The sequence below is a fragment of the Cyclopterus lumpus genome, chromosome 19 (assembly GCF_009769545.1).
Source record: "Cyclopterus lumpus isolate fCycLum1 chromosome 19, fCycLum1.pri, whole genome shotgun sequence".
NCBI lineage: Eukaryota > Metazoa > Chordata > Actinopteri > Perciformes > Cyclopteridae > Cyclopterus > Cyclopterus lumpus.
Window position 1 is genome coordinate 4,931,824 of NC_046984.1, and position 13,646 is coordinate 4,945,469.

The 13,646-nt window shown below is 44.1% G+C and overlaps 2 protein-coding genes across 2 annotated transcripts in view; one reads left to right on the top strand and one right to left on the bottom strand.

Annotated features, from left to right (window-relative positions):
* LOC117748615 (ras-related protein Rab-26) overlaps nt 1-13,646 on the bottom strand; it is a 64,954-nt gene that overhangs the window by 2,594 nt on the left and 48,714 nt on the right. Inside the window, exons 6-8 of the mRNA XM_034558545.1 lie at nt 6,037-6,102; nt 5,194-5,250; nt 5,032-5,108 (exon numbers count right to left, since the gene is read on the bottom strand). Coding sequence (XP_034414436.1) covers nt 5,032-5,108; nt 5,194-5,250; nt 6,037-6,102 — 200 coding nt within the window. The remainder of the gene's footprint in view (nt 1-5,031; nt 5,109-5,193; nt 5,251-6,036; nt 6,103-13,646) is intronic.
* Nucleotides 9,459-13,273, top strand: LOC117748614 (MICAL-like protein 1). Its single transcript, XM_034558544.1, has 3 exons — nt 9,459-9,672; nt 10,267-11,349; nt 12,477-13,273. The coding sequence occupies exons 2-3, from the start codon at nt 10,308-10,310 to the stop codon at nt 12,533-12,535; spliced, it is 1,101 nt and encodes a 366-aa protein (XP_034414435.1). The 5' UTR covers nt 9,459-9,672; nt 10,267-10,307; the 3' UTR covers nt 12,536-13,273.

Here is a 13,646-nt window from a genome sequence, read left to right on the forward strand (position 1 = left end):
GAGTTATGGCAAAAATCGTGTTTGGTGAGGTCACGGTGACCTTTGACCACCAAAGTTGAATCATCCTTGAGGTCGAGTGGATGCCAGATGTAACGAAATTCCTTCAAGGCCTTCCTGACATCGCGTTCATGAGGATAGGACAGACTTGAGGTCACGTTGACCTTGTCCTTTGATCCAATCAGTTCAGTCCGAGTGGTCGTTGTGCCGAAATTGAAGAAGCTCCCTCGAGGTGTTCCTGAGAGCCTCCACACACTGACAGTAAAGTGTCCAAAGTAAGATGAGAAGATGTTTATGACTCTCATATCAGTCCATTAGATATGAAGCAACAGCCAGAACTTTTTTTTTTCCTTCCAATCGACATCATGGTAAACCCAACGTTCAAGTCTTATAGAAAGGAATAGAAAAGAATAGTGACCTTTTGACCTCTGTATAGAACATGAACTGAGAAACCTGGATTATCTTTCACTCTAAAAAGATTCATAAATCCAAGCAACGTATATAACATATATATCTATTTACATAGAATATAAAGTATATAAATAGATGCACAACACTTACGCCACAGTAGTCAATCTATAAATAGTTTTAGAACGGATCATTGTTGTTGACAAACATCATAATCGCCATTTCCAGGTGACTCCAGATTTGTGTTACCCATTTGGAGAGGCTCTTACTTTCAGCACCCGTGTGTTTTATGGAAATAAAGCACTCACAGAGTGAAATGGACTGAAGCGCGATGCGGTGGAGGAGTGACAGACGAGAGGGGATGGAGAAGTTTGGAGAGAACCGGGGGAGGGGGGGAAAGAGAAGGTATGTAAAGAGTGAAAATGGGTGAGCATGAGCTCGAGGACGCCAACGAGAACAGAGCTGCTGTGTGGCAGACTGTCGGGCTATTCTTGGCAACACCCCATAATGTCAGCCTGTTGCCATAACGAGGCTATAAATGTAAAAACAACTCCCACACAAACTGTCCGACCCGACACATTTAAGTTAGACAGAGTTAAAATAGCATCCTCATTATGAAGACGTACATTTGTATGAGATGGACATAACGGGAGTTATACTGTTGGAATATATTGGTTTGGATACTAATCTCCTCATAAGAGTTCATTATTTCTGTCTCGTTCTATTTCAATGCGTAAGATACCATGGCAGTAGGGAACAAATGCAAATGTACGTCACGTCCCAAAGAATTAATCTTAATAACCCTCCTGTCCTCCATCATTACCAGACCGGTCTTGTTCATACGCGCTCGTTATTGCAAAAGTCTTCCATCTGCACCTACCCACCATTAGTGATGCAGACTTTTTGAAACGGAATAAAAAAGACCTCAAATAGCTTCACACACAAAAAAAAGTGTTGCGTGTTCATAAATCTCTGGGTTCAGCTGATGTGGCCTCTAAAACGACCTCAATCCGTTGTTCTGTAATGTTCTGTAATGTTATGTACTGCGGTTAATGGAGTTTACCTGCTTTAGCATTGATGCTGAAGTTGGATATGTTCCACTAGATAAAAACCTCCAGACAGAAGGTATTGTCCTTTCTTCAACAGCTGTAGGCTGATGCTATAACAGGTAACAAGGGGGTTGTGTGTCTTGTTTAGGCAACAACTACTTGGTTAGGTTTTGGAAAAGATCATGGTGTGTGGTTAAGAGAAGTAAGTAACCACTTATAATAACTTTACATACGTGACTCAAAATGAGGCCTTTTGTTTTCACAGGGACTCGATTAGGGTCTCCTGAGTCAAAGTCCTGGGCTTACTATCAGTATTCATCATTATTATTAACAAGTATGTTTCTCCACATCATGTCATTGACCGCTGAGAGTTCTGGGAGAGGATGTGGACATGGTGGAGGAGTACAGGTTCCTGGGTGTCTCCATCGACAGCAGACTGAACTGGAAGGACAACATCTAAACTTGATCCTTCTGTTGTTTTAGGCCAATTTCAAAACTTCCATTTTTATCAAAAGTTTTAGAAAAAGTGGTTTCAACACAACTCCTAGCTTTTATGAATCATAATAATATATTTGATCAATTTCAGTCAGGTTTTAGAGCACTTCATAGCACAGAAACTGCCCTCCTCAAGGTAACTAATGACCTCCTTTTAGTCTTTTAGACCTTAGTGCAGCTTTTGATACTGTAGATCACAACATTTTAATCGATGGCCTCAAAACCTGGGTTGGCATCAAGGACACTGCACTTGGCTGGTTTTATTCTTACCTTTTAGAAAGATCGTACTCGGTCACCATAGGTAATCACTCGTCTTCCACGACTCACATTACCTATGGTGTACCACAAGGTTCAATTTTAGGTCCACTTTTATTTTCTATCTACATGCTTCCACTCGGCCAAATCCTCCAGTGACACAACGTATCTTTTCATTGCTATGCAGACGACACACAGATATACCTTCCGCTGAGACCTGGTGACCCAGAGAGCCTGGCTGCTGTCTTAGATTGTCTCTCTGACGTTAACTGCTGGATGGCTCAACATTTTCTTCAGCTCAATAACTCCAAATCAGAAGTCATATTATTCAGTTCCCCAAACAATAACACCAGTCTCATCAAGAGTCAACTTGGTCCCCTGGCTGCTTATTTAAAACCTGTTGCCAGAAATGTGGGTGTAATGTTTGACTCTCAATTAAATTTTGAATCACAGGTCAAAAAAAGTGTCCATTCCTGCTTCTTTCAATTAAGAATAATCTCAAAAATCAAACCCATATTGTCACGCTCAGATCTGGAAAAAGTCGTTCATGCACTCATTTTCTCTCGACTCGACTACTGCAACTCCCTCCTTTCCGGCATAAATCAAAAATCCATCTCGGCCTCCAACTAGTCCAGAATGCAGCAGCTCGGCTTCTGACTGGTTCTAACAGACGGCATCACATGACTCCAGTCCTGGCCTCTCTCCACTGGCTCCCTGTTAGTTTTAGAATTGATTTTAAGATTTTGCTGCTCACTTTTAAAGCACGCCTGGGTCTGGCCCCAAGCTACATCATTGAAATGTTAGCCCCATATGAGCCAGCTCGCAGCCTTAGATCCTCCAGTGGGGCCCTTCAAGGCCCCCTTCAAGGCCCTTCAAGGCCCTTCTGGCCGTTCCAAAGTCAAGGCTTAAATCAAAGGGTGACCGTGCTTTTGCTATCAGAGCCCCTTGACTTTGGAACGACCTACCTGAGGGGATAAGACTAGCAGAATCAGTAGCTTCTTTTAAATCACTTCTTAAAACCCATTTTTATAGAACTGCTTTTAAGTGATGTCATCCTTTTATGCAGTTTCCCCTTGTTTCCCCTATTATAGTTTTTCTGTTTTATTTTGTATTTGTAATTTTCTATTCCTCTATTGTGTTCATTGCCTCATGTACTGTATACTGAAATGTTTACTTGTATTGATGTTATGTTTTTACCTTGCTTATATGTAGAGCACTTTGTAAACTCTGTTTTTAAAGGTGCTATATAAATAAATGTATTATTATTATTACTGTGTACAAGAAGGGAGGAGTCAACTCTTTTTCTTGAGGAAACTTCGATCCTTCGATGTGTGCAGCAAGATGTTGGAGATGTTCTACCAGTCTGTTGGACCAGTGCTCTGAGATGTTGGAGATGTTCTACCAGCCTGTTGGACCAGTGCTCTGAGATGTTGGAGATGTTCTACCAGCCTGTTGGACCAGTGCTCTGATATGTTGGAGATGTTCTACCAGCCTGTTGGACCAGTGCTCTGAGATGTTGGAGATGTTCTACCAGCCTGTTGGACCAGTGCTCTGAGATGTTGGAGATGTTCTACCAGTCTGTTGGACCAGTGCTCTGAGATGTTGGAGATGTTCTACCAGCCTGTTGGACCAGTGCTCTGAGATGTTGGAGATGTTCTACCAGCCTGTTGGACCAGTGCTCTGAGATGTTGGAGATGTTCTACCAGCCTGTTGGACCAGTGCTCTGAGATGTTGGAGATGTTCTACCAGCCTGTTGGACCAGTGCTCTGAGATGTTGGAGATGTTCTACCAGCCTGTTGGACCAGTGCTCTGAGATGTTGGAGATGTTCTACCAGCCTGTTGGATCAGTGCTCTGAGATGTTGGAGATGTTCTACCAGCCTGTTGGACCAGTGCTCTGAGATGTTGGAGATGTTCTACCAGCCTGTTGGACCAGTGCTCTGAGATGTTGGAGATGTTCTACCAGCCTGTTGGACCAGTGCTCTGAGATGTTGGAGATGTTCTACCAGTCTGTTGGACCAGTGCTCTGAGATGTTGGAGATGTTCTACCAGCCTGTTGGACCAGTGCTCTGAGATGTTGGAGATGTTCTACCAGTCTGTTGGACCAGTGCTCTGGACTTCTCCGTAGTCTGCTGGGGGAGCAGCATTGGAGCTGGAGACACCGACAGACTCACTAAACTGGTGAGGAAGGCCCGCTCCATCATTGGTTGCAAAGAGGAGGACACTGCAGAAATGACCATATTTAATAACCCGGACCACCTTCTCCACCACCTACTGCAGGGACAGCGGAGCACGTTCTCCAACAGACTGCTTCAGCTCCGCTGTCACAATGACAGATGCAGGAGAACATTCCTGATACAGGAGAACACGGGTGGACTTTTTTGTGACGGGTGGACTTTGTCTGCTGAGGTGAACCCTGTTGCTATCAGCTCTCGCTAGCCACCTGAGAGAATGGAAACAGACCGTTCTGTGATAACTTTGTGTTTTACTTCTGTGATAAAACCATTAAAAAGTTAACGTGTCACGTTCTTAGAAGTAGAGCATTGTCATACTGACTCAGGAAGGCCACCTCGATATCCATCTCAGGTTTGCGAAACATTCGCCACTGTGAGCTCCTGGGACACGGCCCCCACTCCAGTGTATTGACCTGAGTGTGTTTTAATGCCTTAATATTTTGCGGGCTTGTTTTGGAGTCAAAAATACAACACTAGAGCTATTGAACTCCGGGGGTCAGTACAGTTTTCATCACATGGAGCTTTTGAGAGTTTGTGCGCTTTGCCATTGTGCGTTCCTTCATGCTGTGGTGTTTTGTGTTTGTGTGTGACTCACTTGGCCACTGCAGTGAAGGCCAGCTCCACATTCAGTCCAGATTTAGCACTCGTCTCCATGAAGGGCACTCCAAACTCCTGCACGGAGAAACAGCTGTTATTAGTGTGTGTGTGTGTGTGTGTGTGTGTGTGTGTTTGTGTGTGTGTGTGTGTGTAAGCTCACCTTTGCCAGTTTCTCTCCCTCCTCTCGCTTCACCATCCTGTCGTGCGTGGAGTCGACCTGAAAGGCAGTTGACGCACACTATCAAGTTAGAAATTGTCATTCACACACACTCCTCGAAGTTTGTGGGCCATGTTTTGACATATACGTACATATATGTATATCCTCACTTTGTGTTATTTGCAATTTTTGGTTGAGATTTTCACGACTATCTCTCCTGAAAGAAATTCAAGCGGAGTATTTGGAGATGAATGTTCAAGAAGTAAGATGTATAAGATGTTGACTGCATTAATTACTCAATTTGGTTGACGTGGATGCAGGGCAGCTCCATATATATACATACTACATCTGACATTTGATTGCCTGACTAAACTGCCATGACTAACAGTTTCCTATTTTTACCATTTTAACAGACACAGACACAAGCATTTTTTGAGTTGTGTTTCTGGCTCCCTTTAGGACTCTCTTTACTCTTTTTTTTAAATCTCAGTTTTGGTCTCCACCAACTGCTGAGTTGCTCCACAGTGCTCAGCAACTAGTTGCTGCAGCATTCTGCCATGTGGCAATGGGCTGGTTGAGTACACTGACTCAATCAGCTGGCTCCTGAAGTGCAGAGCTGGAAGTGCCGATGGCCATCTGATACATTTTGAACATAAAGTGTAACATATTGACGGGTTAAGCTGAGATAATTAGATCTTACTGGCACTTCTCCAACAGGATGGCTTATCTGTTGAAATGACCAGTAACAACTCCAAAGTCATTTTGTGTGAATACATCTCTTTCCCTCCTTACAACCCCCCCCCCCTCTATTGAGTCCATCTGCCCATCTATATCCCAGTGTCTCACCTTGTTGCCCAGCAGCATGACGACCACGTCCTGCTGAGCGTACTCGTGGATCTCTGTCAGCCATGCCTGGAGACGGAGAGAGGGCACATAGTGGTGAAGAGATCCAAAGCGGCAAAGGAAGGAAAAAGAGCAGATAGGCACGACACGAAGGAGGGGTTGGAGAGAGATAGTGGTGAGAGAGGAGATGGATGGATCCACAGAGAAGGAGAGAGGGAGAAAGACAACAGATACGTTTGTTGTTCTCTGGCTGCAGTCCGCCCTGTCCTCCCCGACTCCCTCCAGATCCCCTCTTCATCCTTCTCCTCCCCTCCTGCATGCATCTCCACCCATCCGTCTTCTTCCAATTACAGGCCGGCAGTATCTTGGCTCTCCATTACCCGGCTTGGTTAAAAAAGCACTTCATGTCGATGCCCCGATACTCTACTCTCACGCACTCTCCTCCGAGATCCTAGTTCACTTTGCGTAGCGCGCATGAATACATAAGCCATTTTCACACAACTGTTATGCAAACTTTCGAAAGGCAGCGGGAAGCAGCTAAGAAACGGACCTACGCAAGATGATGAATGTGGCTAAAGAAAGAGAGAGAGAGAGAGAAATGGTTGCAGTCCTGCCAGATCTGATTAGTATCGGACAGGTCGGTCTTCACTGTCAGCGGATATTATGTCACATATTCCAGTACACCGATTAAAGTTAATACAATCATGAGGGTCTGCCTGTCTCATCAAAAGTAGATTGGAGATGTCTGGAAGCCTGATGGGCGTTTAAATAGGTTTATACATCATTTTGATAAAAAAAAAAGTATTTGCTGTGTTCTAAATGAGGAAGACCTCATCCTATGACACCTGCACTATATCGGAGGAGGTGACAATAACATTTATGTGTACAATAAGCCACGCGATGAGGAGATTTAAGTCCGATCATACGTTTTTTCTGCTAGTTTCAGTTTTCCACCTTTCCAAACTTCGTTCAGCGTCAGTCAGGCGGTCTGAAGAACTTTCAGCTGTCCATTACATTATTGCCAGAATAGGCCCGCATGACTTTATTCTCATTAAAAAACACTTTATTCTTGTGACATTACTTTGTCCCTCAAAATAATCCGACTTCCCAGGGAACACGGATATGTGGGATATGTTTTTTGAATGTGCGGATGGTTTTGGAACAAGAGCAGAAAATCAATCTTGCTGAGACACATATGAGCTTTTTAAAGCCACGGGGTTTATGAATGAATACAAATGTATTAATGTATCCTATTGGGTGGACATGGACATTTAGAGAGATGACAAAGGGTAAGTAAATCATGTCTACATGTGCATGTTGAGAGATGAAATGAAAAGGAGAAAAGTTGGCTGACAGTAGAATACATATTTCAAAGCTTAACAGAATGCCCAAGAGATATATTATATTTGAATATTTCTTATTTATATTTTGGCGCCTGAATTCTGTGTTATCCATCATGTGAATACAATATGTTGCCCCTCAACTCACTCGTACAGGGAACCATATTTTTAGGAGACCAAATAGTTCGCCGGACTAATACATTCGTTCATGTTAGCATTTCCTTAATGCAGTCAAAATGACATAATGATACAGAATATGAACCACGTAGCTCGTCAATGTGCGTCTGTCTCGTTATGATGACCATGAACAGGATTCTTAATGCAGGCTGCAATCATTTGCATTAAAGCCGAAAGAGCTTCGCTACTTTCATGTCTCTAATAAACCCAGATGAATATGGAAATAATCTCAGTTATGGTAATTACTGTCCCTTAACATTCTCTGAAAAGATATTGCATTGCGCGAGTGCACTTTTGTGTGTGATTAAGTCTACAACCAATCTTTGTATATTTTTGGGGGGCAGTGAAATACATTTTCAGATAGGGAAGACACTAAATAATGATAGGGAAGATAAATGATGAGTCACGAAGGATCACAGGATTTGTGTTCACTTTTTCTTTTTTTGGTTCACTGTTTATCAAAACGGACAAAGAGTCTGCTGCTAAGCCCGGATGAGAGTGAGGAGGAGATGGAGGTCGGTGTAATGAAATGGAGAGCTTACGCAACAGAAAGGTTGTGTCAGAGCACCTCTTTTGTTTGAGGGAGAACAGGAAGGCTGTGCTGTTATGACAGAGGGCAATGAGACATTTCATCAGTATTAACGATTGTATACAAGAAGCTGAAAAAACCCCAAAAAACAGAGTTCCTTTTATTTATTTAAATATGATTACATTCCAAATGTGTAACTTTTGGTCTCAGATCGTGGGAAGGAAGTAAATCTCTCACAGCAATTTCCGATGGAGCGAACCAAATTGAAACGATCCCAGCATGGGGTCTTAACAGCCATGTGGTCTCCAGAAGAAATGTAACCCCCACTGTATAACTGTAGCGAGGGCCAGCTGGGCAGACAGCTGCTGTTGACATGTCAAGTACCAATAAGCACGTATTGATCGCTTCATGCTGACAGGAAGGGCTGGAGGGAAATATATTTCATTGCTATCGAGTGAGACGCTCACACACGTACTGTACGGTACACACACGTTTCCTCCTGCCGGTGTATTATCGGACGAAGAAGCCTCGGATCAGCCGTAATCCCTTCTCTCGTGTGCAGGTTTACAGTATTCTGCACTCCCACCCCGGGGGGTTTACATCACTTCATTACAAAGAGATTAATGTATCAGAGTCCTCACCTTGAAGCCCCCCCTCCACCCCCACACGACTCTCGACAACACGCAAAACCTGCCAATTACTCGCACGGCCCTCGAAAGATCTCGGCGGCCTGTGGGCGGCTGGATGACGGGGGAAGTGAAAGTGGGAGAGCAGGCTTCTGCACCCCCGAAAGGGACCAAACTTCAAAAAAGGGCCCGCTGTCGACGCGGCGCGCTATGCTGCGTTCGCAAAAAATGTTCACGCGAGGAGATCCCATGCAAAGTCAGCTTGAATAAAGTTTAAAAATGAGGAAGTGCTCAAGAATTCATGTCATGACAGCGGGCTGCGCATTCAGAAACTGAAAAGAGAAGAACGATTTTGGACTTTTCAGTGACAACATTTTTTTTATAGAAATTACAAACTACAAAGTCGTGATATAAAATTGACTGTTCACACTGAAGGAAACCTCAAGCATCGCGTGACCGGATCGATCACCACGTCACCGGTCCTTCACTACTGTTTAATGGAAATCAACATCAGAGAGTTTGTTTTGCAAGTATCTGGACGTAAACCAAAGTGTAAAACAAATGTCTGCCAGAGTTCACACAAAACCAGATGTCAACCTCATGGTCACGCTACAGGGGGTGGGGTGTGGGTGGGGGGTGGGGGATCTCCAAAATCATAAGCAGTTTACTCAACTAGCTACAGGTTAAATCCCTACTGTTCATATGTGAGACCAATATCTACTTTCCCATAATGCTCTTACTTCATGCAGTTGTGAAAAACAGCTGTTAATCAATCAACCTTGACGTGAATGTGTGTGTGTGCGTGTGTGTGTGTGTACTCTCTCCTGGGTGTTGGTTTGAGGAAGCTGTGGTCAGATGTGAGTGGGACGCTGAGTGGGGAAATACACAGAGAGTCATATTAAGAAAGAGACTTGAGAAAGACATTAGTCCCAACTCAATGAGAAGTAAGATCCACACAGCTCTGCAGGTAAACAATGATTTATATATCTTTACCATCACTTCATGAACACCAAGGTTTTCACATGTCCGTGTTCTTCTGTGTTTAATAATTTCATATTTTTTTTATGATTTGGTGGTTTTAAAGTACTGTGTTTTAAGTTACCGACTGTATTCAGAGTTTATCTTTAGTTATTTGGTTAGAACTTTTATTCGTGTATGCAATACAGGACAAATGTATTCTGATCAACTTTATTCATAATTTTAAGCAACACTTTGTAAATATGACTACACAATCCCACAGATTAAAGGCTGAATTTATAATAAGCAGTAAAATTGAATTTTAAAAAGTGTAACGCTGCCAAAGCTTGACTATGCTTATCTTATCTCTTTCTGTTGTTGAAGTTAGCAAACTGTACGCTATTATATGGCTGAGTGATGCATTGCAGTTACAATAGCAAAGTATGTCAATAAATCACACGTTGTTGGCACAGCAGCTAGTATCTCTTGGTTGTGAAACTTCATTTAAGAAGTAGAGATGGACGTTTTCTGTTCCTCTTTTCAAAATGGAAACATCCCGGCCCCTCCCCCCGCCCTGTCACGGTTTACATGTTTCTCTCCACAGGGTTTATTGATGTCACAGACCTGACCAACGCTTCAAAGAAGATGAATAGACGCTGCGTTGCTATTAATGGCCAGTGTGGCGAGCTGAGTGAAAAAGTGTCCGATGCAAATCCCCGCGTGAGCCTCGGTGCACAGAACAGAGGCCCCGAGAACAGACCGGGACCGGGACCGGGACACGTCCCAACACCCCGAGAGCGTTCTTCCTCAACGGTCTCCGTCCCTGAGGCGACGCCACGTTCCCATCAGCGCCGGTGGTCCAGCGGCTTTTGCAGGTTTGGTACCTCGCCTGTGATAACTGTGAAGAAGGACAAGAAGGAGCCGCAGCCTCCTCAGCGTGGAGTATCCCTCCTCCTCCTCCCCCACGCAGCGTCACGTCCATCATTCAAACGGTACTCCTGCCCCACCATCGGGGTCTTCGGCTCATCCTCCTCGTCCTCGTCGTTGTCCTCCACTTCTTCCTGCTCCTCTCCTCCTCCTCCTGTCCAGACATCTGTCATCACCGGCCACGACCCTCTCGGTTGGAAGCTGCGCCCCAAGTCCAGCTCCACGTCCCCCCGGGCTCGCACCAACCGGCTGTCTCTGCAGATTCCCCTCCCAGTAATAATCCCTGAACCCGAATCAAGTCCTGGAACCGAGTCTCGATCAGTCCTCGCTTCTAATCCGGACCCCTCTCGCGAGAACAAACCCCCTCTCGGCCCCAAACCGACCCGTCGCCGCCACTCCGACTCCTCGGCCTTCCTCAGGTCCCTGAGGAACCCTCTGACCGCGGTGACCCTCGAGGAGCTCCGCGGCGTGCACCTCCGCGGCGTGCACCTCCGCCCGCTCGCCCTTTTGGACGAGTCGGACGACGTCTTCGTCGGCGGGAGCAAAGAGGAGGCGGGGGCGACCGCTCGGTTGCGCAAAGTCCCACCACCGGTTCCAGAAAAAACGTCCATGGCGAGACAAATAGCACAACTGATGACTCATTCACACCAACGGCCTTTTACAGCCAACGAGGAAATCCTTTACAGCAGTGTTGTAAAGCCAAAGGCCCGACGTTCACCCCAGACTGAGGAGCCCGGCGGACTGAATGCTAGAGTCACCGGTAAGCACGAGGAATAATCTCCAAATAATGACCTGAGGAGAGCGAATGATTACATAGCATTGCACACGCAGGGTCTGAGACATTCTCCAATTAACAGATTTTGCTTTAAAATCATTATTTCGGTGCGGCGCTCCAGTGGCACTGTTCTCGACCAAAATACAGATGCAGCTAACGGAGTGTCCATCTGACTTTTTTTGTCACTTTGAGCAATTTTAATTTGAAAAATCAGTGAGTTTTTTTTTTGAAAATCGCTGGAAGTGCTTTTCTTTTCTTTTCTTTTTTTTTATCAAGTGCTCGGTCAGCGTTTTTCTGCCAGAGAAGAATACTCTATGGACACAAAGGCAGAATTGAACATGCAGACGGTGTTCATGGGTGATTTTAAAACTCAAGAACAAACTGTTGAGCGCACATCCTCTTTGGAAGAGATATTAATTTTCCAACAACAACACTGTACAGTAAGAATGATAAAAGTATAATACATACGCTGCAGGGACGGTGAGAAACTGATGAATCAACTGGAATAATTAACATACTTCAATATACTTCTGTGGAGACTTGCTATTCGTTCGGTCAAATAATAATGAAGGATTCATTTTCAATTAGTTTAATCATTTATGTTTAGCCACATAGGATTAGAGTAGAGAAGGAACAACATGTTTAAGAATAAATAAAGAATGTCCTACAATAAGGGAGGGCGGAGGCAGGGAAATTGTTTAAAAAAAATTTAAGAAAAACATGAAGTACAAAAATGTGAATGAAGAATTATGACAATTAATGCAGCAGAGATTTATAATCACCAGTGTGGCTCGAGCTCCAAAAACTCTGGTTCCTACACTTCCCATAATGCCCAGCCTTGTGAAAGCTCACAGCTAAGATACTCCTCATGACGTCATCAGCAGTTCGTCCGTACACTTTAGAAAGTTCGGACTATGGATGACGTTATTCAGCCATAACAAACTAAACAGTTCGTAGGTGTTTATGTGAAATATGTCTTCAAAGTTTGCAGAAGAACTACTCGTGTATGCCCGAGTGCCTTTTACCCCGATTTGCTTTTGATTGGTTTCTGAGAGGAGGAGGGGGGCGTGACAGTTCCAGTCAGTAGTAACACTATTTTTTCGTTTCCGCAGGACTGCCCGTGGATACCAGCTGCGACAGGGAGAGGTCAACGCCACGCGTCCCTGGATGAGGAGACTTCTTCAACCTCCAGCCAACTAGGAGCAGTTGTACAGATTACGTGGGGTTGGCACATCGTGGTCCACTTTTTACTCAAGGATAAAGCTGATGGCTGCAGCGGAAGACGCAAATGACTATTATTACGTCGGCACTACGTGGCGTTTAACCTCTCCTCCACACATTCCCGTGAAATATCTGCTGTAAATATTTTTGCTGCTTTCTCTCTGTTTTGCGAATATGAGTTTGTTCTTGGTGTGAGTTCGGGCAAGTATCCCGTTTGGCAACCCTGTCTCCTTATAAGGACGTTCGCTTCCCGTCCAACTAAACTGCATTCTCAATTAAGCTGCGAAGGAAAACACATGTTCTGCAGAATAACAGTATTAAACACGGAATCACCGCTGAGAATTCAAACAAAAGATTGTGGTTTGGCTTTAAAAGTAAGTTTATATACCTTTAAAGTAACAATAAAGTAAGTCGATGTAAACCTTTTTTCATTATTTTTGGTTGAATAGAATATTGTAAATAGAGTTTTTTTAACTGATGTTCAAACCATGCAAATCATCTGAACACATTACTTTGGTCTTTGGTAAGATATGAATGGTATTTGACGTTATGTGTGATATTTAACAATTTAACGTGTTAAAAGATGATCACAGCCCTAACATGATTGGAGCCATGCAAGTGTGGAAATAGGATTAGTGTTGTTTATAAAGTTATAAAGTATAAAGTATAAAGTTTGTAATTCCCACGGTGTGATGTCTCTGACACTCTGCCTCCAGGTGAATTTCTTCTGCTACGCTCCAGTTCAGGCTTGGCAGGCCCTTACTTAATACAATTTTTCCTGGCAGGTACACACACACACACGCACACACACGCACGTACACACACGTACACACACGGTGCAGCATCTACCTTGCCGTATGCGGGCTCATGACGGCAAAAAGCCTACACTTTACACAGACCGTGGAATCACAAAGCAGCAGCTGCTTCCAGGGAAATCAACGGGGATAAGTGCAAAAAAAAGAAACAAAAAACACGATTGTGTTATCGCTGTGAAAATAATGGTCTTACAAATGCCAAGTAATGCCCTTCAGACAGGTGGTGTGGTTTTTACAGCAACAGCA